This window comes from Schistocerca serialis, chromosome 5 (assembly GCF_023864345.2).
Source record: "Schistocerca serialis cubense isolate TAMUIC-IGC-003099 chromosome 5, iqSchSeri2.2, whole genome shotgun sequence".
In the NCBI taxonomy this organism is placed as follows: domain Eukaryota; kingdom Metazoa; phylum Arthropoda; class Insecta; order Orthoptera; family Acrididae; genus Schistocerca; species Schistocerca serialis.
Genome location: NC_064642.1, coordinates 76,912,916 through 76,936,249, shown reverse-complemented (window position 1 = coordinate 76,936,249; position 23,334 = coordinate 76,912,916). Strand labels below are relative to the sequence as shown.

The following is a 23,334-nucleotide window of genomic DNA, read 5'->3' as shown; positions in this document are numbered from 1 at the left end:
ATGAGTCCATAGGGTAAAGATGTCATCACTGTATATAAACCAAACCAGGGGCTGAAGATATGGATTCCAGGAAAGCCACTTCCAAGTGACCCATGAAAAGGTTGGCATAGGAAGGAGCTATCCTAGTTCCCAAGGCCATATCCCTGATCTGTTTGTATGTCTGGCTCTCAAAGGTGAAGTAGTTGTTTGGAAGCACAAAGCTGATTAAAGTAAGTAGGAGGGATGTCATAGGTTTGGAATCAGGTGGGCACTGACTGAGGAAATGTCAGCAGCAGACAGACCATGCAGGGATGTTGGTATAGAGGGAGGTGGCATCAATGGTGACAGGCAAGGTGTGTGGTGGAAGTGGAATGGGTACAGATTTCAGATGATCTAGGAAATGGTTGGTATCTTTGATACATCAGGGAAGTTTTTGTTCTATGGGTTGCAGGTGTTGATCAACTAAGGCAGATATACGTTCAGTGGCTGCTTTGAAACCAGAAACTATAGGATGGCCAGGAGCACACCATTGGTGACTCAGTGATATTCTGGTCTGGAATGTTTAATCAGCTACTTCAACAGGGCAATGACTTCCTAAAATCATGGCCTGAAATAAGATCCATTCTGTCAAATATATTGCACACCACACCTAGAATAGCTTTCCACCGACCTCCCAATCTCTGAAATATTCTTGTCACACCCTAAGCCCCTTATGCACCCATCTCCCTACCCTATGGCTCCTACCCCTGTAACCATCCCCACTGGAAGACTTGCCCTATGGACCATCCTACCACCACCTATAATAGTCCTGTAATTGGCAAAACATATACTATCAAAAGGAGAGCCACCTGCAAAATGACACATGATTAAGTAAATACTGTTCAGCCTTCTACATCGGCATGACTACCATCACATTACCTATTAGGATGAATGGGCATAGGCAGAGGGTATATACTGGTAACTTGCAATATCATTTTGCAGAGCATGCTCTACAATGTGACATTTGTGACCTTGGCGCCTGTTTCACCACACGCGCCATCTAGATTCTTCCCCCAAAACACCAGTTTCTCAGAACTCTGCACGTGGGAACTAGTACTACAGCATGTCCTTGGTTCTATCCACTGACCTGGCCTTAATTTACATTAACTTCTTCCGTCTCAACTTTTCTTCACTGTAACTACTCTTTGCTTCAGTCTGTTTTAGTTTTGTACATCTTTCATTATCTTTCCTGTCTATTGTTCACCACCCCCTCCAACCTCTGTTATGTACAATGTACTTAGCTTCTCACTCTTATTAACTCATGCATGATACTTTAGTAGTAATATCTGTCTTCCATCTTTAAGCTCTCAGGTTTTCAAATCTCATCTGATGCAGTCCCCAACAATCAGTCTTTCCTTCTCATCCTGTATGATAAGTCTCCCCTGCCCTGCAGTTCTGGGGTGACTTTCCCAAAATTTAGCCCTTTTCCTAGACCTCTCTGGTCCTTTTCCTTCATCCTTTTTCTTCATCCTTCTTCCTTCCCCTTCAACCCTTCTGTTTGGAGAAGGAGCCACTGGCACCGAAAGCTTGCCAATCACAACAGTCTATTACATGTGTGTTCTGATACCGCTTGGTGAGTAGATTTTTTATCTATCCAATTAAATAATTTTATCAATAATTGACTGTTTTCTTCCTTATAATAGTATACTTTCACTGTGCACAAGGGTTCCAAATGGAATCAAAGTATGTGTGTGCTTCTGTTGTACACTGGAAACCACTACAGTCTACTCTTTTGTAAATTCCAACATTAAAAGGACATCATTACAAATTAAAATAAATCCTTGTAGTCCAGCTGGGTAATAAGTTAAAATGGAACCAACACAAAGGTAAACCATTCAAGAAGCTGAGTTCCAGGAAGTATCTCTCACTGTGTTGAACCAAAGACAAGGCTGATGTTCTATTTTGTGTATTTCACTCCCTGTTGCCTTACTGAATTATCTTCTGGAGCAATGAACCTAAAGTACATAAAGTATTTATTCAGCAAGAGCAAACAGTAAGACTACCATTTGAAGCAGATAATCACACATCTTGTAAGGGTTGCTTAAGGGTGTTTGGATTCTTACACTCATTTGTTAGGTACATTTACTCTTCAGTGGTATTTGTTGCTTAAAATAAAAATCAGTTTCTTGTGATTCCACAAACACAATAAAAGACACAAACATAATTTTCATGTAAGTATTGACTCCTTGCTTAGGGTTCAGAGTGGAGATATATAACTGCTGCAGATGTTTTCAACTAAGTTTCATCCAACATCAAACAAGATATTGGGCATCCCAATTCAGAAACAACTTAAATGTATACTTCATTAGCCACTCTTTCTACAAATTATCTGAGTTTCTGGAATCAAGGATTAAAAATTCCAGTTGTAGGAATGTTAATTATTAATACTCATTTTTAAGTTCCATGGAAAGCAGGGTATTGTAAACAGGCATGTTCTGTTAGATATGTAGAAAATTATTTTTTTAATAGCAGTGTATCCATATACATATTGAATTATCAGTAGGATATAATTGCCATTGTGCTTTATGTGCCCGTAAATCATTTGTAGTACAAGAGGTACATTATGCTATTGGCCTGAGCAGAGTGGTAGAGCAGTGATTAGTGTTGCTGGCTGGCTCTTTGGCAGCAAGAACTGTCAGGCTGAGTATACAAGTGATAGCAGCTATGAACATCAACTACATATGTCAGATTGTAATAGGCAATGTTAAAGGAGAGGGTATCAATCTTTGCCACCAATCTCCACTGCCAGCCTAATGCACTATAAAGGATGAACTTGACAAACTTGGAATTATGCTACCACTGTCTAAAGACAAATCAGCATCTGACCAACACAGATACAACCAACTCCTCCACAAAGAAAATCATAAAGCAGACGAACAGACATTCAGTGGACAGAGGACAAGATGCCAGTCTACTATCATTGTGGATGCTCTGGACACATCGTGTGTCCCATCTTCTCCATATTCTAGCAATGTATGACAAGAACACTGAGACAGAACTTCACATCAATTCTAGCAGTTGTGGAGTAAGGACATTTCTATATAGAGTAAGGAAGGTGCTGAAAAGGTGATAGCTTATGTTTCCAGAGTACTCTCCAAGTCCAAAAGAACTACTTTCCAACTGAGAGAGAGGGTCTTGCAGCTGTTTGGGCCAGTAACAAGTTCTGGCTTAATTTGCTTGGCTAACTATTCACTGTTGAGATGGATCACCATTCTCTATTCTGGCTGACTAGCTTGAAGAATCTGTTGGGTCAACTAGCATGGGCACTGAGGCTTCAGGAGTATGATGTCACAATGGTATACAAAAATGAATGCAAACACAAGGATGCTGACTGCATTTCAAGGAATCCTTTGGTGGACACAGCAGCGTGTATGAAGTCTCAGTCAATGGTGCTTTAAATGAGTCTAGTGTTAAACAGAGAGAAGATCCAGCATTGTTGAAAACCACAGAAGCCTTGAAGAATGAGAAAGTGACCAAAGAAGGATTCCAATTAATAAATGGAATATTGCGCAAGAGGAACTATGATTCAACAAGGTGGAAATGGCAGCTCTCATCCCAGCTCATCTGAGGCCAGTGATACTGAAGCGTTTCCAAGGCATTCCCACATCTGGTCAGCTGTGATTGTGAAAACTCTAGACCAAATTAGATGCAGATATCACTGACCGGGTCTCTGCAATCCATTAGACACTATGTGACCCAGTGTAAGTAATGCCAATGACAGAAGTAAGTGCCACAATTACCTGCAGCAGTGCCAGACCACTTAATTGGAATTGATCTCTCAGGAAATTTCCCCAAAACAGGAATCAATGGATAATAGTCTGCACTGACTACCTCACCAGTTATGCTGTCACCATAGCTGTGCCAACTGCCAAAAGTCTGGAAACTGCAATGTTCCTCATGGAAGACATCATTCAGAAGCAGGGAACAACCTATTTGATGATCTCTGATTATGGAAAAGTTTTCCACTCAGAACTAATATCAGAGATAATTTCATGTTGCGACATCGCCCACAGGATGAAAACTGCCTACTATCCACAGGATGAAATCTGCCTACTATCCACAGATGAATGGCCTCATGGGGCAGAACACTTTTATAAGGCGAAGGCAGATACACTCTCAATGTACAATGAAGTTCAGCAGAGAAATTGGAATACAATATTGCTCATAGCAACATTTGCATACAAGATACCTCAAGCTTCACATCGTTCTTTCTGCTCCACAGTCATGAGGGCTAAAGCACAATGGATATTCAGGATGACTATGTGAAATATCTCATCACCAGTACCAAAGACACAAGGCAGCTGGCTTGCATGCGGACCCTACCACCCAAGAGAAAAGTTGAGAGCCCTGTAATGCCAAGCACAAACAAGTGAGATACAACCTTGGAGACTTGGTATGAATTTTTATAGGTGGGTGGAAATTGGAACTATCAGAAAAGTTACTAAAAAGTCACTTTGGACCATATTGTATCCTTCGTTGCGTGCCGGATTGCACATGTGAAATTGAGGACTATGAACCTTCATCACAAAGACAAAAGTGCAGAGATTTAATCCATGACCGAGCGAGGAGGCACACTGGACTCGCATTCGGGAGGATGATGGTTCAATCCCGTGTCCGGCCATTCTGCTTTAGATTTTCTGTAATTTCCCTAAATCACTGCAGGCAAATGCCACGATGGTTCCTTTGAAAGGGCAAGGCCAGCGTCCTTCCCCCATTATTCCCTAATCCCATGAGACCGATGACCTCGCTGTCTGGTCTCCTCCCTCACAACAACCCAACTTAATCCATGTCTTCCATATGAAGCCCTTCTACAGTCCAGAGGCGCTAACTGATGAGTGAAGCTTCAAGGAAACTGAAGACCCACTCAATGATAATGAGTCCTTGACAGGAAGGGTTACCTTCAGTGCTCAATATAGTGAAAAGGATGTACCAACATGACCAAAATGTGAAGATCTGCCAATGATGCCATACAGAGGACCACTGACAAGGTCTACATCCATGGTGTTGTAATTGGCTCCAATGAAAGGAAATGAAATGGTCATAAGGTACTAACAGCTAGGAATCTCTGCCTGGGGAAGTTCGTAGTGCCAAGTTGCAAGTCTTCAGTGATGAAATGGGACAACATGACAGCTAGGCCTCAAGTGGAGAAAATCTCTGACGCAGCTGAGAATCGAGCCTGGTCCTGCCACATGGGAGGCAACACACTGGCCACTCAGCTAAGGAGGCAGATGGCTCCAACGAGAACTTCTGAAACAGCAGGTCATTGTTTCTCTAGGAGAGGGAGAAATGCTCCAAGCTGCAAGATGTGGCACATGCAGTACTGCAGTGGTTAGTTTCATCTGCACGTATCTGTTATTTAGTATTTATCATCTCTGGAATGTTCTTGAAATATCTTACATATGTAATGTTCATGCATTCTGGAATATTCAAAGTTTGTATAGTCATACTCTCCATCCAGGTCAATTCTGATCTGGCTGTACATTCATGTTAGTGGCAAATGTGCTTTCCATTTTAATTGATGGATTTGAATCTGGTTTTGAAATGAGAATATAGGGTAAGTCAACATTGACAGTATAGATTATGAGAGATTATGTGGTGATGTGGCATGAATGAATAGATGAAGAAAAAATATATTTATACATATATACCATTCATAATTGGTTTCTTTCTTTTTTTTTCAGTCCTAGGTTGCTTCTATATTTTTGGGATGTGGTTTGTCTAACATAACTTTCATTTAGTTGCATTAGATGAACCATATCTCAAGAACATATATATCACTGCTTATAAACACATATTGTCAAATACTTCTATGGTTTAACAATACAATTCATAAATTTCACCAGCTATTTTGTGTCCTGAAGACATGACACCCTTGCAGTACATCTGTGAGTATGTTATGCAGCAGCTATGTGATTCAATATAACTGGACAAACAGCAGCATTTTAGTGTAGCAGGTTTTCTGCTAACTCATTAGCTTGATTTTATCTGACTTGCACACAAACAGGGCAATACATGTTTTTGTTAAAACAGTGTACAATTTCTCACAGCTAATTATCTTTTATTAAGGTATATCTTGAATTGTTACTCACTTCTGAAGGTCCTTTTCCTTGATAGGATCTATGGAATTAAATGAAAAGTTAAACAAAATGAAATGAAATTATGCAAAAAAATGAAATAAATGAATGACTCAGTCAATCAGTCAATACGGCACATGTGAAAGTTATTGCGTTCTTTTATTGGTTCACTATATTATGTGGATCCCATTAGAATAAACACCTTCAGCGATTTAGAATGAGTGAAGATATAAATTAATAAAAGACAAGCAAAGCATAAAAACTTCATCTATATAAAGTAGCTCTCCCTCAGGCAATAAAAATGTCAGTTACTGATCCACCTACTTTTAAAGATCCTACTTTTAAAGATCAGCTTAAACAGTATCTTCTAAGTAAAACCATTTACTCACTGGACGAATTTGTGTATGAGAATATGTGAACTGATTTTGATCTATTGTAAGTGTGTTCAATGTATTTTGTAACTTTTACAAAAAACAATTCTTTTAAACATTTTTTCTATGTAATATATTATTCATTGTACAACCTGTAATTATAAACAAATGTCTCAAATCTATGTAAATGACACGTTCTACACCCAAGCAATTTATCACTAATGGGTCTACAAAAAACGAATGAAATAAATAAATAAATAATAAATAAACAATAGATTACCACTATTATGCTCAACCCTAAATTTAACCTACTACATTAAAATGAAAGCTACTTGTTTGGAAAAAAGAAGTGGCAGCCGCAGTTATATTAAACAGCTACTGTTTCAGATTAACATTTTCAGATGACATTTTTAGTGAAAATAATTGCCTAACACCATTTATAAATACAGAACCCTCTTTACAATACATTGGTACTAGTCATGTTGCATTTTTAACAAACACTGGAGGAAGATTGATGAGTGATGTTTGTTTTTAATTTTCATCTGTACTGGTTGAGCTCCCTAATTTCGTCCTTTACGTTAGATGGGACTCCATTCAATACCTTTGTACCAGCATACATAACTCCTACTATTTTGTCGAAAACTCGCATTCTGAGCCTGTGATTGTGTAAAAAATATAGGTCGACTGTTACAGAGAAGACAACAGCAGCCAGCCACTTTTTACAATGCTATTTATTTATTTAAACAATGCTATTTAAGTAAATAGCATCATAAAAAGTGGGTGGTTGCTCTTGTCTTCTCTGTAAGATTTGACCTATATTTAGTACATAACTCCACTCAGAACCCTTGAAAAGTAGACAAAGTCCCCATGAAAATAATTTTTATGTTTTGTATTTTGATTGGGTAAATCACAATTCAGCTGAGACCAATTTTGGCTGCAGACAACAAAAACTACTTAGAAGTAAATATAGTGAAAAGCGGAAAGGATTTCAAGATCCCACAAAAAGGCTTATGTAAGATGTACAGTTACCTGTTTTACATATTATTCATATTGCTGACTTCTGTTGGATACTTACTTTATTTACTTTAGGTATGCTATTCCAGAAGATGACAATGAGTGAAAATATGCAAAACCAGCCAACAGCCTGGTCGTAAGGTAATCTCACTGAGAAATGCTTCAAAGTGTAAAAATACTGAATGATTTCCTTGATTAGTATATCTGTTGATTCCATTTTAACTTGCTATCCTAATGGACCCCAAAGAATTTTACACAGAATATTTTATTTTCTAAATGAACCTTAATTTGATCCTGAAACCATCTGAACTTCTACACTTGGAGTAGACTATTGTATGCTTGTCCTGTGTGGTATAATTCATCACATGCCAAACAAGTAGTTGTAGCTCTCAATGACACCTGCAGAATTATAAAGGGTTGCTTGAAACTTACTCCTGCAAAAGGATTTAACGCCCTGCAGGAATAGCACCACCTCCCATTTGAAGAGAAATTACAGCAAATAATGAATGAAAGAAAGTGGAACAAGAACAAACCTATTCCTGTATGGGAATAAACTGCATTCATAGTGACTGAAATCAAGGAAGAGTTTCCTTAGAACATCAAAGGTACTTACTACCTCTGCTGAAAACACCAGGGTGCAACTTTGGAGGGATAAGACTTCCCTTCCCTCTGGATGGAAAAGAGTTTCTGAAGCTCTGACTCCAGAACATGATGAGGAATAGACGACCTGGAAATCTTTGAATAGGTTGAAATCAGGAGTGGGTAGATCAAGGTTTAATCTGGCATGATGGGGCTACAGTAGAGAAAACAATATTAGGTGTGACTGTGGAGAAGTCCAGACTGTCCAACACATGATTCAGTGTCAACTGTGTCCAGCCTCCCGCATTGCAGAAGACCTGCATCAAGCAACAGAAAATGGACTGTAAGTGACCAAATTTTGGTCAAAGACTACATGACATGTTAACAGTGCACCTATGTATCTTTCTGATACGAGAATAATAATAAAATCTTTAATGTGTACTTCTGATGTTAGATGGTCATTTTTTCTTGTTTAAAATTGCATAGTATAGGTCTTTATGAGACTAAGAGTGAAACTGTTAACTGCAAATCACTTGTAGGCATGTCCATCTATCATTTAAGCCTTGTAAGTTAGGGCTTGCATCATCACCAAACATAACAAACTTGAACCATACTTGAAAGTAATTGCAAAATCATCTGTGTACTTATATATGTAGGTTAAGAATAAGAGTGGGCTCAGTGTTGACCCTTAAAGGTCTCTCATTTTGCCTGTGACAGTCAGGAAATCAGATCCTTTGTGCTGTTATGTTTGTTTGTAAGACTCCATCAAAAGGATAAGACTGACACCTCAGCTGTAGCTGTGGTAAACTGAAGCAGCACAAGAATGACTAAAACACACACACACACACACATACACATAGCAAAAGCTCATTGTAATCCAGTCCACTACATTGCATATGCAGATATAACATAGTGTAAAACTTTTACTATAATCTTATTACATGTAGTGTTTCTGTAATATTGTTTACCCCTGCAGCCTTCAAACCAATGAAAACACTATCTGAAAGTATTAGTGGAATCTAAACTTAACCTTGGACAGTCTTGTTATCATTATACCAGGACTGTCACTGGACTAAAAACATGAATACACATTTCATAGTTAACATCCTGATGCAGTCAACAAAGGGACTATTTAATAATGGGTAAGCAAAAACTGAAATGAGTAAAACCATAATGGACATTGTGCATTATTAATTCAAAATCTAGATTTCTGTATGTTTTTTATGATGTTGTGGAAACAAATTGCATATTTTGTGAGTCATAAACTAAATATTGTTAATAATGGAAAAACGGTGTTAAAAAGCATCATTTATATATGAGTATGATGTAGCTGAATGATCTGGGGATGGAGGTAGGAAGGTGCACTTAGAATATTAGTAAACACAGCTGATGTCAGAATGGGCAGAAAAAAAAACACACCAGGGACAGATAGTAAGCTTGACAAATGTTTTTATGATCTGGTTTTTAAAAAAGCAAAGTAAAGGTGTACCACTTTCTAGGCCAACTATCAAAGCCCAGACTGCAAGATTTCACTCTGATTTTCATGGCAGCTTCCAACAAATGGTCTCCTTGGTGGATATGTTGCCTGAAAATTAGTCAAATGAGCAATGGAGAAGAACCTAGGTTTTCTAATGGTGAATCCACTTCACAATTTCCCGAAATTTTATGCAAATTAATAGCACACGAAAATTTAAGTGATTATGAAGAATATAATTATGATGAAATGGTACTTTATTTTCAGATGCTTACAACAAGGAGTTCTGATGAAAAAAATTCAGGAAATGTGATGAGTTTCAAAATGAATAAAGGACGAATTACCCTCCTGTTTACTACAAATAAAGTGGGAGCCATAAGCTGAAACCTCTTTGTATGGTTAAAAAGAAATGTGTGAAATGTTTCAAATATGTCACCATTACACATACTCATCCATACGTACACAACCCCTGCTCCTAATCCCTTACCTCATGGCTCATACCCTTAATAGACCTGGATACAAGACCTGTCCCTTACACCCTCCCACCACCACCTACCCCAGTCTGGTCACTAACTTCATCTATCCCATCAAAGGCAGGGCTGCCTGTGAAACCAATCATGTAGTTTACAAGCTAAGCTGCAACCACTGTGCTGCCTTCTATGTAGGCGTGATAACCAACAAGCTGTCTGTCCACATGAATGGCCACCGACAAACTGTGGCCAAGAAACAAGTGGATCACCCTGTTACTGAACACGCTGCCAAATATGATATCCTTCATTTCAATGACTGCTTCGCAGCCTGTGACATATAGATCCTTCCTACCAACACCAGCTTTTCTGAATGGTGCAGGTGGGAACTTTCCCTGCAATACATCCTACATTCCCGTAACCCTCCTGGCTCCAACCTTCATTAGTCACTGTCCTTACCCATCCAGCCCCTTCCCTGTTCCCATTCCAGCACTACACAGCTGTCATTAGCCCAACCAGTCTTTTTATTTATCTCCTTTTCTGCCACTCCCCCCCCCCCCCCTCTATCTCACCCCTGCCCTCCATCTAACCTGCAGCACTTCACTGTCCGTCATCCCCACCGTACTATCCCTCCCCCTCCCCGCCCCAGCCTCCTTCCTACCCCCACCCCAGTCACCACTCCCATCATGCACTGGTGCTGCTGCTCACAGTGTGGTTTCAGTTGCCTGAGACTGCAGTTGTGTGTGTCAGTTGCATTTGCATGAGTGAGTGTGTGCGTGTGTGGGGGTCTTTTGTTGAAAAAGGCCTTAATGGCCGAAAGCTATAATTGTGAGAGTGTTTTTGTTGTGCCTATCTGTGACTCAGAATCTCCACTATATGGTGAGTAGCAATTTGCCTTCTCATAATATTACAGTTCATTTATATGCACTCAAAGAATGCTTGGGTGACATAACGTCTTCATAAAGTGGTTTCAAGAATAATGAGAAAGCACCTGTGATCACTTAAACTGAGAGAAGGAGCTCTACTAATCCTTGACCACTATCCAGCTCATCTGGCTGCTGATGTGTTGCAGTCAGAAGAAGGAAAAATAAAAATTTTGTTTTTGTCTAAAAGCATAACTTGACCAGGTCACCATACATACATTTAAGGCTCATTCTTACCATCAACTGATAACTTCAATAGTAATTTCAGGTGAAGAAATGGAAATGTTCTTGAAATCCATAAATCAGATGAGTGTTGTGCATTCTGTATGCCTGTTCTGTTGTGACAACACATCAATCTGGCCACTGATAGGAATTATGGAACTTGTGTACCATTTAAGAAAATGCAACAGTTGAATAATGTAGTGTTTACATGTGCTACACTGTTGGTAGGAAAATTTAAGACTATGACACAATAGCACTGTAATTTTGAAAGGAATACATTTGGAGATTTTAACATTGTAGAATTCATGTGTAAACAATAATTTTGAATAGTTATAACTTTGTAATTTCAGACAAGACATTATATTCTAACAACAATATGGAAAGGATAGATTGCTACTCACCACATAGAGGAGGAACTGAGACACAGACAGACACAACATAAAAGAATACTAGAAATATTTAAGTTTTTGGACAAAGTACTTCCACAGAAATAGGAGTCTCATGCATGCACACAAGAACAACTCACACACAAATGACTACTGTTTCCAGAAACCCACAGTATTCTCTTTTGTTGTGCCTATGTGCAACACAACCCCTCCTTTATGTGGGAGTAGCAATCTATCACTTCGATATTGTTATTATTCCATTCTAGACTTTCTGTTCTTTGAAGACATATTCTCTTTACAAGGAAGCAAATGAGGGTCTTCAAAAATGGAATGTCAATCATGAAATGAACAATAAGCAGCAGGGTTGAATTTTCAAGTAAATATGGTTTTCATAATCATCAAAGAAAATATTTCTGCATTAACTATTTTTTTTTTTGTTATCAGTGGCAGTGTGTAAAACATACACTGAATAATAAAGTTTAGAAAAATACAACTTGGTTATAGATTTGGAGATTTGTACATACATACTATGCACAGAAAATGAAAAAAAGTATGTATGTTAAGAGTGGAATTACAGCAAGTAGAGCTATTCCACTTTGCAGCATTTCTGTGCGAGTTGTGTTCTGCATGTCTGACATTTTTTGAATTTGTGCTGATCTCATGTGGGACATCATTCATAGAAAATATCTCATTATCTTTGCGCTCACAATATCTTTTATGATTCTATAACTTATGGATGTCAATTATATTGTGGATCACTCCTGTTACCCTTCTTGTTGACAGATGTGACCTGTGGTTTCTTCCAATTACTAGGCACAGTTACAGTTCCTTGGTTCTACAGTACGTTCCGGTTAAAGGGGACTAACTCAGGTGCAAACTCTTTGTACAGTCTGACAGGGACTCCATCAGGTCTTGGGGCATTGTTCATTTGAGTTATTTCATCTGCTTCTCAGTACCATGACACTAATATCCACATCAAACAACAGAAATTCCGGGATGGAATGCCAACAATATTATGAAAAAGATAGAATGCTACACATCACATAAAGAAGGTTTTGAGTCACAGACAGGCACAATGGTATGCTGCTAAACACTTAAGCTTTCAGACAAAAAAGTCTTCTGGAAATAAAATTGCCCACACATTCAGACAAGTACAACACACATACACACACACACACACACACACACACACACACACACACACACACACTGGCAGTGTCTATGGCTGCTGTGGCCCAACTGCGTACAGTGACTGAGTCTGACATGAGAAGCAGTGTGGGTTGAGCGGTGGGTGTAAGAGAGAGGCATGGGACAAGAATGGGGAGGGATAGTAGGTTAGAGGTGTGGGAAGAAATTTTGCTGCCTGCGAGAGAGTGCACTGAGCACATCTTTATGATCTGGTCTGAAGGTCAGGCACCCTATCCACATTCCTCCAGAACCGCAACAGCTTCTGCCCCCTCCTGCTTCATCTGGTCCTTCTCAACCCAACAATCTGCCTTCCTCAATGTTGATCTCCACTGCAAGAATGGCTACATAAGTGCCTCCATCCACATTAAACCAACCAACCACCAACAATATCTTCACTTCAACAGTTGCCATTCATTCCATACCAAGAAATCCCTTGCATACAACCTAGCCGCATCTGCTCATCACATCTGTAGTGGCAAGCAGTCCCTCTCCATATAGGCCATGGAGCTCATGTAGACCTTCACAGACTGAAATTATTCTCCTGACAAAACAGATCTCCCTTACCTTGTCTCTCTAGTCACCTCTCACCTCCCATATTCCCACTGTATGGCCACAAAGGTGTACTCTTCTCATCACTCAGTACTACCCAGGACTGGAGCAACAGAATCACATTCTCTGACAGAGTTTCAACTACCTCTTATCATGCCCTGAAATGAGATACATCCTACCAACTATCCTCTCCACCCCTCCCACAGTGGAATTCCAGTGTCCACTGAAACTATACATTATTCTTGTACATCCCTACTCCCATGGCCCATATCCCTGCAATAGGCCTTGGTGAAAGATCTGTCCCATACATCCTCCCACTACCACTTACTCCAGTCCTGTCGCAGGCATCTGCTATCTCATTAAAGACAGGGCTACTGTGAAAGCAGCCATTCGATCTACAAACTAAGCTGCAACCAATGTGCTGCTTTCTACATGGGCATGACATCTGTCAAGTTGTCTGTCTGCATGAATGGCCACTGCCAAACTGTGACCAAGGAGTAGCTGAGCCAACCAGTTGCTGAACACGCTGCCCAATACAATGTGCTTCATCTCAAAGACTGCTCACAGCCTGTGCCATCTGGATCCTTCCTTCCAACACTTGATTTTCTGAATTGCACATGTGGGAACTTTCACTGCAACATATCCTTTGTTCCCATAACCCACCCCCTGATCACAACCTTCACTACTCCCTATCTTCCATGTACCTATCACCTTCCCTATTCCCACTCCAACACTACACACACTTTCTATCCCACCAGTACATTTACAGTCTTTTCCCCTTCTCTGATTCTCTCCCCTTCCGCTTTTCTACTGATCCCCCTCCCTCCCTTCCCTCCCCCCTCCCCCCTCCCCCCTCCCCCACCAGAACCCTGTCGACTCTGCACCTAGCAGCACTACACTGTCCCCACCACATCACTGCATGCCCTCACAGGCAACACAATATCTTCTCACACCCCTACCCTGCTATAACTCCCCCTCTTCACCCAATATCTCCTACATACCCCTATTACTGAACACAGGTTGCTGCTCACATCAGACGCAGTCACAGCTGCAACCCACTGTTGGGCCGCAGTGAGCAGAGACAGTGGCCATGTGTGCAGAGTTGTGCTTGTGTGTGTCTGTGTTTTCTATTTCCAAAGAAAGACTTTTTTGTCTAGAAACTTACAAGTTTAGCAGCCTTAACATTGTGCCTGTCTGCAAGTCAGCACCTCCTCTGTGTTTTGAGTAGCAATCTATCCTTTTCATAATATTGTCAATATCCATGTCATTCACTTTCACAGTGGCACAAAATTAAACTGCGGTAGTAATCCTTGATACTCCCTTGTAAATGATATTTGAAAATGGAGTTCCTAATTTCTACTTTTGCTTTGCTGCCCTCAATTTCAGTGTATCATCCAAGAATGTCCAAACATTATCGCTGGTGCCACTGACAGCCTTTACAATATAACTAGAATTTTTTCCGAGCTCTGTTAAAAGTAATAAGAATCCAGTGTGGTAATTGTTGAGAGTTCACACATTACTCTTCTGCCAGCGAAACCCATCGTTTTGTCATCTCTTTATCTGTAGACCTATGTTTTGTTTTAAATCTATTACGCAGTGCTCACTGTTTCTTTATAAGATTCTATAGAGAGACTGTTATACCATGGGGGTACTTCCCATCAAGAGCTGTTGTACCAGGCACACATCTATCCAGTACTTTTTCAACTACTTTTCTTAACTTGAGACACACTTCCCCTATATGCTCATGTGAAGAACAAAGTGTTCCAATTCTTCCTTGATATATGACACTAATGCCTCTTTGTCTAGTTTACAGAATATCTAAAACTACCTACTTGTTTTAGTTGCTCTTCCTAAAACTGCCTCATGGTCACAAGTACCAGTATCAGTGTGGACATCCTGGAAGAGGTCAGGTATATTCATTGCCATTAGAGCTTATAAGCTGTAAATGTATAAATACATTTCTGTCAAGATGAAATTTCATGCTGTTAGTTGTGAACATCTCTCAGAAAAAACATTTAATATTGTTTCATAGGATGTCTTGTCATGTGCACTACTTAAAAAACTGCAATTATACCAAATGATTGTTGGGTCATTAAAATATCCTGCAGTGATGCCTATATGACTAGAGAATAGTGAGCTGAGGTTTTCAGTAAAGTTTTCTGTTATGTCTGGGAATGATTCTTGTAGTTAACAGAAAGATTGACTTATAAGTTTATGTCTGCAAATGATGCTGAGCCTAGCCTAAAAAATTCCACATGCAGCTTCAACTTCTACCTCTATAACATTTTCGTGTTCAACACTTAGCCCTTGAGCTTAGAGCATAAGTACATTTAAGAGCATTTGGTACATGTACAGGTTTTTATGTTATTTACAGCAGTCAGTAATTTGTAGATGTTCTTACTGTCTCTGTACAAAGTTGGGGTGATGATTAGATGTTAAGTATTAACTGTAGAGGTTTGGGAATAATAGAGACCTTAGCTGAAAATTATGAAATATTTTTTATCTGTGTTGTCCTATTATGATTTGAATAGGTAACAATTATGAAATCAAAAGATTTGTGTATTGAGAGTGATACTGATATGCATAGTTCCTAAAGTAGATGAAGGTAAGTGATATGTGTGAGAAATTTATATGACCCTCAGTTTGGTGGATGAGGAGGTGTCTTTTCAGGCCAGCAGAGTAGCTGCTGTATCAGCCAGAGTTGTTAATGATGTCAAAAGCAGTTCCAGTGAGCCCATGAGTGAGGAACTTTACTGCTGAGTGTTAGCCATAGACCAAGGGTTGAAACTCATAAATGTGTGGTGACACAATGCCTCTCGTTGCACTATCATCCCATCATTATTGATTTCCTTTCAGTTGTATGTGAAAGAGAGGGGGATGGGGGGGGGGGGGAGGGAGGTATTGGAGTTTTGGGAACAAATCTACACGTTTCTCACCTCAGGAAGTTTCTTAGCCCTAGAATATGGACTGTTCTTTAAGAACTGGCAGCAGTTCTCAAAAGCATAAGTGACACATGGAGTTAGCAGTCCCTTAGGTTTGATATAACCGATCTGAAATTGTATTGCTACAAATTACATATTATTATTATCCAATGTTATTGCAGACAGTATTGTTTGCTAAGGTCACCACTGACCAGATAAAAGTGAATAACGAGCAATGTCCATCATTCTTCTTCTCGTTCTCAGCAGTGAGCAGCACTTTCGTAAAAATATCAGGATATGTGACTAGAGATTAGTCCTGTCCACAAGCTCTGTTCTTTCCAGCCAAATCTCAGTGAGTTGTGATTAGGGCACAGAGGTTCTCAATTGAGAATATTTAGGAGGATATTTTCAGTTCCAGCATTTGTCTCCCAACTATAGAAAATCTCCTGGAAACTTTGGTTGGAACTTGGTATCTGAGCTATTTTAATTCATACCTAATACAATGCTTAGTGAGAGTACTGTCATTTACCAGTACTTGCAACTCACCAACATGTGATGTGATGTAAGATAGTGGCTGATTAACTGTAGAGAATCTGCAAAAGAGCTCTTCTGTAACTGACACAGCAGTCACTAATTGGTGACTGAATGTCATTAATTTGAATAAATTAATAATAATATTGCAATTTGGATTCATTTAGTGCTACCAGCTACCTTGAAAGAGCAATTGTTGTCAGTCACGTATCAGTCACCATGATTTTTATGACACAGCTCCAAACTATTTAATTCATTTTTCACGATTATCATTTGCCTCGGTGTTTCAGCACCATGGCATTTGCTGTTAATAAGAAAGAACTATGGATCTACCTTAGAATGAAACCAAATAATGGATTTATGAGGGAAATATCAGTAGTGATATGGACCTGCAGTAGCATCTGTTGTGCCAATTATTTATTTGAAGTATCAATACAGTAATCACTGCAACAAAATAGGCATAAAAATGCAGCTGCCACTAACCAGCACTAACATAATTTCATTCCCTTGCCACTATTAGACTCGAGAAACAATTTCATGAAATATTCAAATGCTCATTATAAGCTGTCTTATTTCAATCTAGTCAAATGTTTGGTAAGAAACTAGAAACATTAATATTTTTTTTCTCTGATTGATAGCAATTCAAAAGACAGGCTCCCTAAACACTCACAGATTGCAATATAGCTTATTTCTTTGATTCTTTGCTACCCTATGCTGACAACTGTGAAGGAGTCTTTTTTTTTATATGTGTCATAAGAACTTTATCCACCACTGCACACTTTTGTCACGTTTGTGCACTATAATCAAAAGAAAAAGTAATCAGTGAGACAATTCTTGTGGACTTTCATGCACAAACTGAAAGAATAACTGATGGCTACATACACAAGTTCTATAAGTAAGATAAATGTATTTGTTTGCAAACTGATTCTCCCACTGTTAATTTATTTCACAGGTGTAAGGAAGAAATTTGATAGTTCACATAAAATGACACATAATGAAATAAAATATAATACTTTCCCCAAGGAAAAGTGTTACCTTTGCATCTGTTTCCTGAAGATGCTTCCCATCTCCTTGAGAAGATCCCAATACAAGTGAGGCGTCGCTTCCAAACAGATCATTGGAAGAAGAGCTCGGATGAGGCAGCAAAGTGCTGAGACTGGCATTTGAAATGAAACTGCATTCACTAGGTCTTGTATCACTTTTTGATGAAGTAGTCCTCTGTGGCTCAGGAAGTTCTTTTTGAGGGGCCTTTAGCTGTTTACATTTACATTCAGTCTGAAAGTCGCCACACTCAGGACAAACCTTGTGCTCTTCTACTGAAGTATGGATATCAAACCTGGAGAACTTCACTTCAGCATCAGAAGTGAAGCTCTGCACGGAGGTCTGGTAATTTGATAAACTGAAGTGAGGCAGGTCATCATCTCTGGTGTCATGAGGTTCAAAATAAGCTTTCATGTGTTTCACCTTTCCTCGAGACCTTGGTGAAGCTTCAAGCCGCTCAGAATCACTGTTAATATCACTTCTATCTTCTAGCTGATGTAAATCCATATTACCACTTGCAGCCAACTGGAACAAAATCGAAGTGTTTGACAATGCAGACTAACATGACAAATTTTATAGATGAAATCCTCTCAGAGAATCAGATGCTCAAATTGTACAGTATAGCCTGCATATTGTATAAAGATACCAAATAGGAAAATTGTGAAAACACTGCATCAAACCAACACTATTACTATACAGGTAATACCAAGAAGATTTCATCAACATAAATCTGATCAGTTTGCTCAAAATTTGGTCCTATAAAGATGACATTTATGTTTAAAACAACGGAATCTCCAGGAAGGAATATTAGCAGTATAGGAAAAGATAGACTGCTACTTGACATGCCATTTCCCCTCACGCTACCATTCCTCCCACCACCCCAAGAACCAGCCCCAAAGAAGTATCCCCTTCGTTACCCAGTAACACCCCGAACAGGAACAAGTGAACCACATCCTTTGTTAGGGCTTTGATTACCTATCATGCACTGAAATGAGGGGCATCCTACCTGAGATACTTCCCACTCTACCTGCTCCTCCTAAAGTGCTGTTCCATCACCCACTCAACCTCGACAACATCCTAGTCCATGCCTATGCCACTCACAATCCCAACCCCTCGCCACAAGGATCATACCCCTGTGAAAGACCCAGGTGCAAGACTTGCCCAATCCGCCCACCCAGCACTTCCTATTCCAGTCCTGTCACAGGTTTATCCTACCCCATCAGGGGCTGGGGCACCTGTGAAAGCAGCCATGTCATTTACCAGCTCTGCTGCAATCATTGCACAGTTTTTTTTATATTAATACGACTACCAAACAGCTGTTCAATAAGATGAATGACCACCTCCAAGCTCTGTCCAAGAGCAAAGTAGATCACCCTGTAGCACAACATGAAGCTGAACATCAAATGCTTGATTTCAATGGCTGCTTCACTACCTGAGCCATCTAGATCCTCCCCTCCATCTCTAGCCTTTCTGAATTGCGCATACGGGAGTTATCCGTACAACTCATTCTCTGCTCCTGTAACTATCCCGGCCTCAACCTACTGTAACATACAGTCCGCACAGCCTCCACCCAATAGTTTCCACTCCCTCTGTCCTATCATCTCCTCCCCATTCTTGTCTCCCACCCTCTGTTTGCCACCTTCTGTCAATGCACCTGCTCATCTTCCTCCACTCCTCTACTTTTCCACTAATTTTTTCCCCCACCTCCCTGCCACACAACTCCCTAACACTGCACATGTTGGCATTCTAGTCCCTGCACACTCTGCCAGATGGTGTTTGTCTCTTTCCTCACCTGTACATGACTATCCCTTCCACTTCCCTGCCCCCTCCAGATTCCTGCTTGCGTCCCATGTGATGGTTGCATTCCAGCTTGAAATGCTGGAGGTGGTGGTCATATGTGCACGAGGAGCGCTTTTTAGTGTGTAAGAATGGTGTGTGTTTATTTTTTGCTAATGAGGGCTGTGGCTGAAAGCTCTATGTAAGTATCTTTTAATTGTGCCTGTTTGCAACTTAATGTGTCTCTCTTTTCCTGCATTGTTGATAATAATGTATAAAATATGTTCATAAAGGATCTGAGGTTAATGGATCACTTTAATGATGAGTATGGAGCCCGGCCACTACCCTAGCAAAGGTTGCTAATGGAAAGCAGTGTGATGGTGCTTGTTGCAGAGATGTAGAGTTTGAATTCTCAGTTACATGGGGCTTTCCTGGAAAGGGCCCAAGATTCTGTATTTGGTCAACTCCTGTAGTTTGCCTGAAGACATTTTAACTCTACAAAAGCTGTGTTATCTGTTAATGATTCAACTATTCTAATAAATGTCCCAAACACATTCATACTAGACATGGCCAGGAAAATAATGGAGAAAGTTTACAACTGGTTCACATCAAACAGCCTAACTCTTATTAAACTTATGATGACTATTCTATGCAATTACAGACTAATAAAAATGACTTAAAGGTACCAAAAAGAGATCAATGAGCACACACTAAATGAAACTCTGAATATGAAATTCCTACATATCCAGTTAGATAAACTGAAGTGGCACTAACAAATGAACAAGTTAAAGATAAAGATCAATTTTTCCTGTTTTGTACTTAGAAATATCTCTTACTGTGCCAAAATGCAGTTGATTGCTAGCACATTAGGCATCCTTTCACTCATTATCGTCTTGCGAAGTGTAAGATAAGAATATTGTGTAAAGTTGATGAGTTAATTAATGTTTTGTTGAAGTCTCTACAGACACTTGGGATTATTATAATTAAATGGCAACACATTTACTCCATGATGGTGTTTGCAGTTTGTAATAAGAGAGCATTTAGGATGAACTGTGAAATCACATTCACAATGCTAGATTCAAAACCAGTTCCCATGTAGACTACGTGACCCTGTTTATTAGGATGCTGGCAGACATCAGGAAAGAAACTGATAACCCAAAGATATTCAAAAAGAAAATCAAAGAGAACTTTACTAGCCACTTATGTAACTTATGGTAGTAGTTGGACTTGGGTGACACTAATTTTAATTGGTATGACTCTTCATATTAAACAGATCTTAATTTTCCCAGTCTTTAGGCAATAGCATTCTCTGTAACCAGGAAATATACATAACTGCTTATTACTTAGTAGTAGACTAAATCAGCAGTTAATCAGACATCAGGAAGGAAACTGGAAATCCACAGTTATTAAAAAAATATAGTCAATGAGAACCATATTTGTTTCAAGTATGTGCAAACAGAAAGAGAGCTGTACCTTAGGTATTGCCAAGTGAGGTAAGATTGAAATAGATGAAAAGTAAATAAATAAATTTGTTAGGACCCTGGCATCAGATTCAGAAGGTCAAAGGCTCATGCCCTATCCAGTCATCATGATACTAATAGTAAAGTGGAAGAATAATAGTGGCTTCTTTCAAAGCAGCTTCTGTTACACTGACATATGTAATGTACATATATGTACAATGGGCACAGTGTACTGATTCTTAACACATTAGAGTAGCGTGAGGCTGTTTCTATGATTTCATATTTGATTTTATACATACACAGGGTGATTTTGCTACATGTTGACAAACTTCAGGAAATGATTTCAGAGATGATAAGGAGCATTAAGGTCATACAGACATACATCCAAAAATGTGTTCCAGGTGAGGCAGTACCACTTGAAGGTGGAGAGAAGATACCTGTGGCAGTATAAGTTACATGTGAGAACACACCATGCAAATGTGAATGTTCCGTTTGAACCAGTGTTTTTGCGTGACACTCAAAAGGCAGTTGCCAATAATCTCTGCCCACACATTGAGGATGAACCAGTATTATTGTTATTATTATTATTTTACACTTATAGTTCCATAGGACCAAATTAAGGAGCAAATCCCCATGTTCATGGCACATGTCAACACATGAAATTACAACAGAAAAGTACATGATGTAAATATATAATATTTTATACTGTTTTGTACTTCGACAAGTCCAATATCATGAATGTGATAATATGGATGCAAAATAAATTAATAATTTACTTCTTTGTGTGAATGTGTAACTAACATCACTATTAAAAATTTCCCAATTTAAACCAATGCTGTAAAAACAGAAAATTAAATGTGTAACTTGAGTCACATAATCTGAGCCACAGCTACAATTTTTTAAGGTAAAAAAAAAAGGATGCCCTTAACAGCAACAGAAAGACAGAGGAGAAGATAGGAAAAGTTAAAGAGTGATGAAAAATATGAAGAATTTATGAAGAAGCCTCTGGAAGAAGCTAGAAAAGTCAACAGCAGCAGAAACAAAAGTTTCTGCATTTGAGTTCACATAAGCAATGACATATTAGAAGGAAAAAGATCTAAACCTAGGGAAAGAGTTAGAAAACATAGCATAATTTAAGATGCAAGATCAGCAACATAGTAAAGCTGGTTTGTCACCATGTAAGTCACATAGTGCTCTAGGTAAAGCCACAGCTCGAGCTGGTCATTTCTGGCCATCTTCACCAAAATGTAAAGCCATAGTCGTTCTTGAGCTATTCAGTGACTTGTGTAGAAATTCATCAGATGAAAAGTCTGAATGACCCAGTCATGGCAGTAGTCCAAAAAATATAGGTTTAGTTCTGAAACTAGAGACTTGGTAACAGGTTTCTACCATCGTGATGTCAGTTGCCAGTCACCAGGCAGGAAGGACACAATAGTGATTAGAGAAAATAATGAGAAAAAGACAGTTCACATTTGTCACTTAGTCATGTCCTGAAGTGCAAAATGGGAAATACAAGTTTGCAGATTTACGGCCACCACATGTTCAATTAAGCAGCAAACTACCTCATAACATATGTTTGTGTAAATACCACGAAAATTTCACAAATGCTGTCAGTAGCCTTTATAGGAAACATGATAATATTCCAGCTTACAGCAACAAATTTGTATCAGCCATCATATGCCAGCCACCTAGTGAACTTTCTTGGTGGAATGAATGCAAACTGACAAAATGATAGAGATTTCAAAGAATCCTATAAAACTGACAAGCTGAAAATTCCAAATTTATCACGGTATGTTTGGAAGATGGAAGAAAACATCTCTAAAATTATTAAAGACAAAGAAGAAGGCTCTGAAGCTGATAAAGTGAAATATAAAGTTTCCATAATTCCTCGGTTTCTTGTTCATTGCTGTACAAAGAGAGCTCAGACTGCATCTTATTATCAGCAAAATGAAATGTTTCTGTGCCAAGATTCTAAGGAACTTGCATTGTGGCATATAGATTTTGCTGCAAATTACATTTCTGTTTGTCAAGATGAGATGTAAATTGCATATTGAGCACAAGCACAAAGTTAGTATTTTCACTGTGTCACTGTGGCATTCAGGTTCTCATCGCACAGTTGTTGCTGATTCAGACAGCTTAACCCATTCCAAGGATACTGTGATTGCGTACATGAGTAAGGTACTATCTACTATACTCAAAAATTTGAAGGTAGTTTCAATCTGGTCAGATGGACCTGCCTCACAATTAAAAACAAATACATTACAGCTGCTGTATCTCAACTTCAATCGTTCCACAATGGGGAAATGTTATGGAACTTTTTTCTACATCCCACATCAAAGG

The 23,334-nt window shown here is 39.1% G+C and overlaps 1 protein-coding gene across 1 annotated transcript in view; it reads right to left on the bottom strand.

The window, feature by feature from the left end:
- The window catches only part of LOC126481750 (putative leucine-rich repeat-containing protein DDB_G0290503), a 196,237-nt gene extending 177,972 nt beyond the window's left edge, over positions 1-18,265 (bottom strand). Inside the window, exon 1 of the mRNA XM_050105705.1 lies at positions 17,753-18,265. Within this exon, the coding sequence (XP_049961662.1) occupies positions 17,753-18,265 (513 nt within the window). The remainder of the gene's footprint in view (positions 1-17,752) is intronic.
- Positions 18,266-23,334: the final 5,069 nt, after the last annotated feature.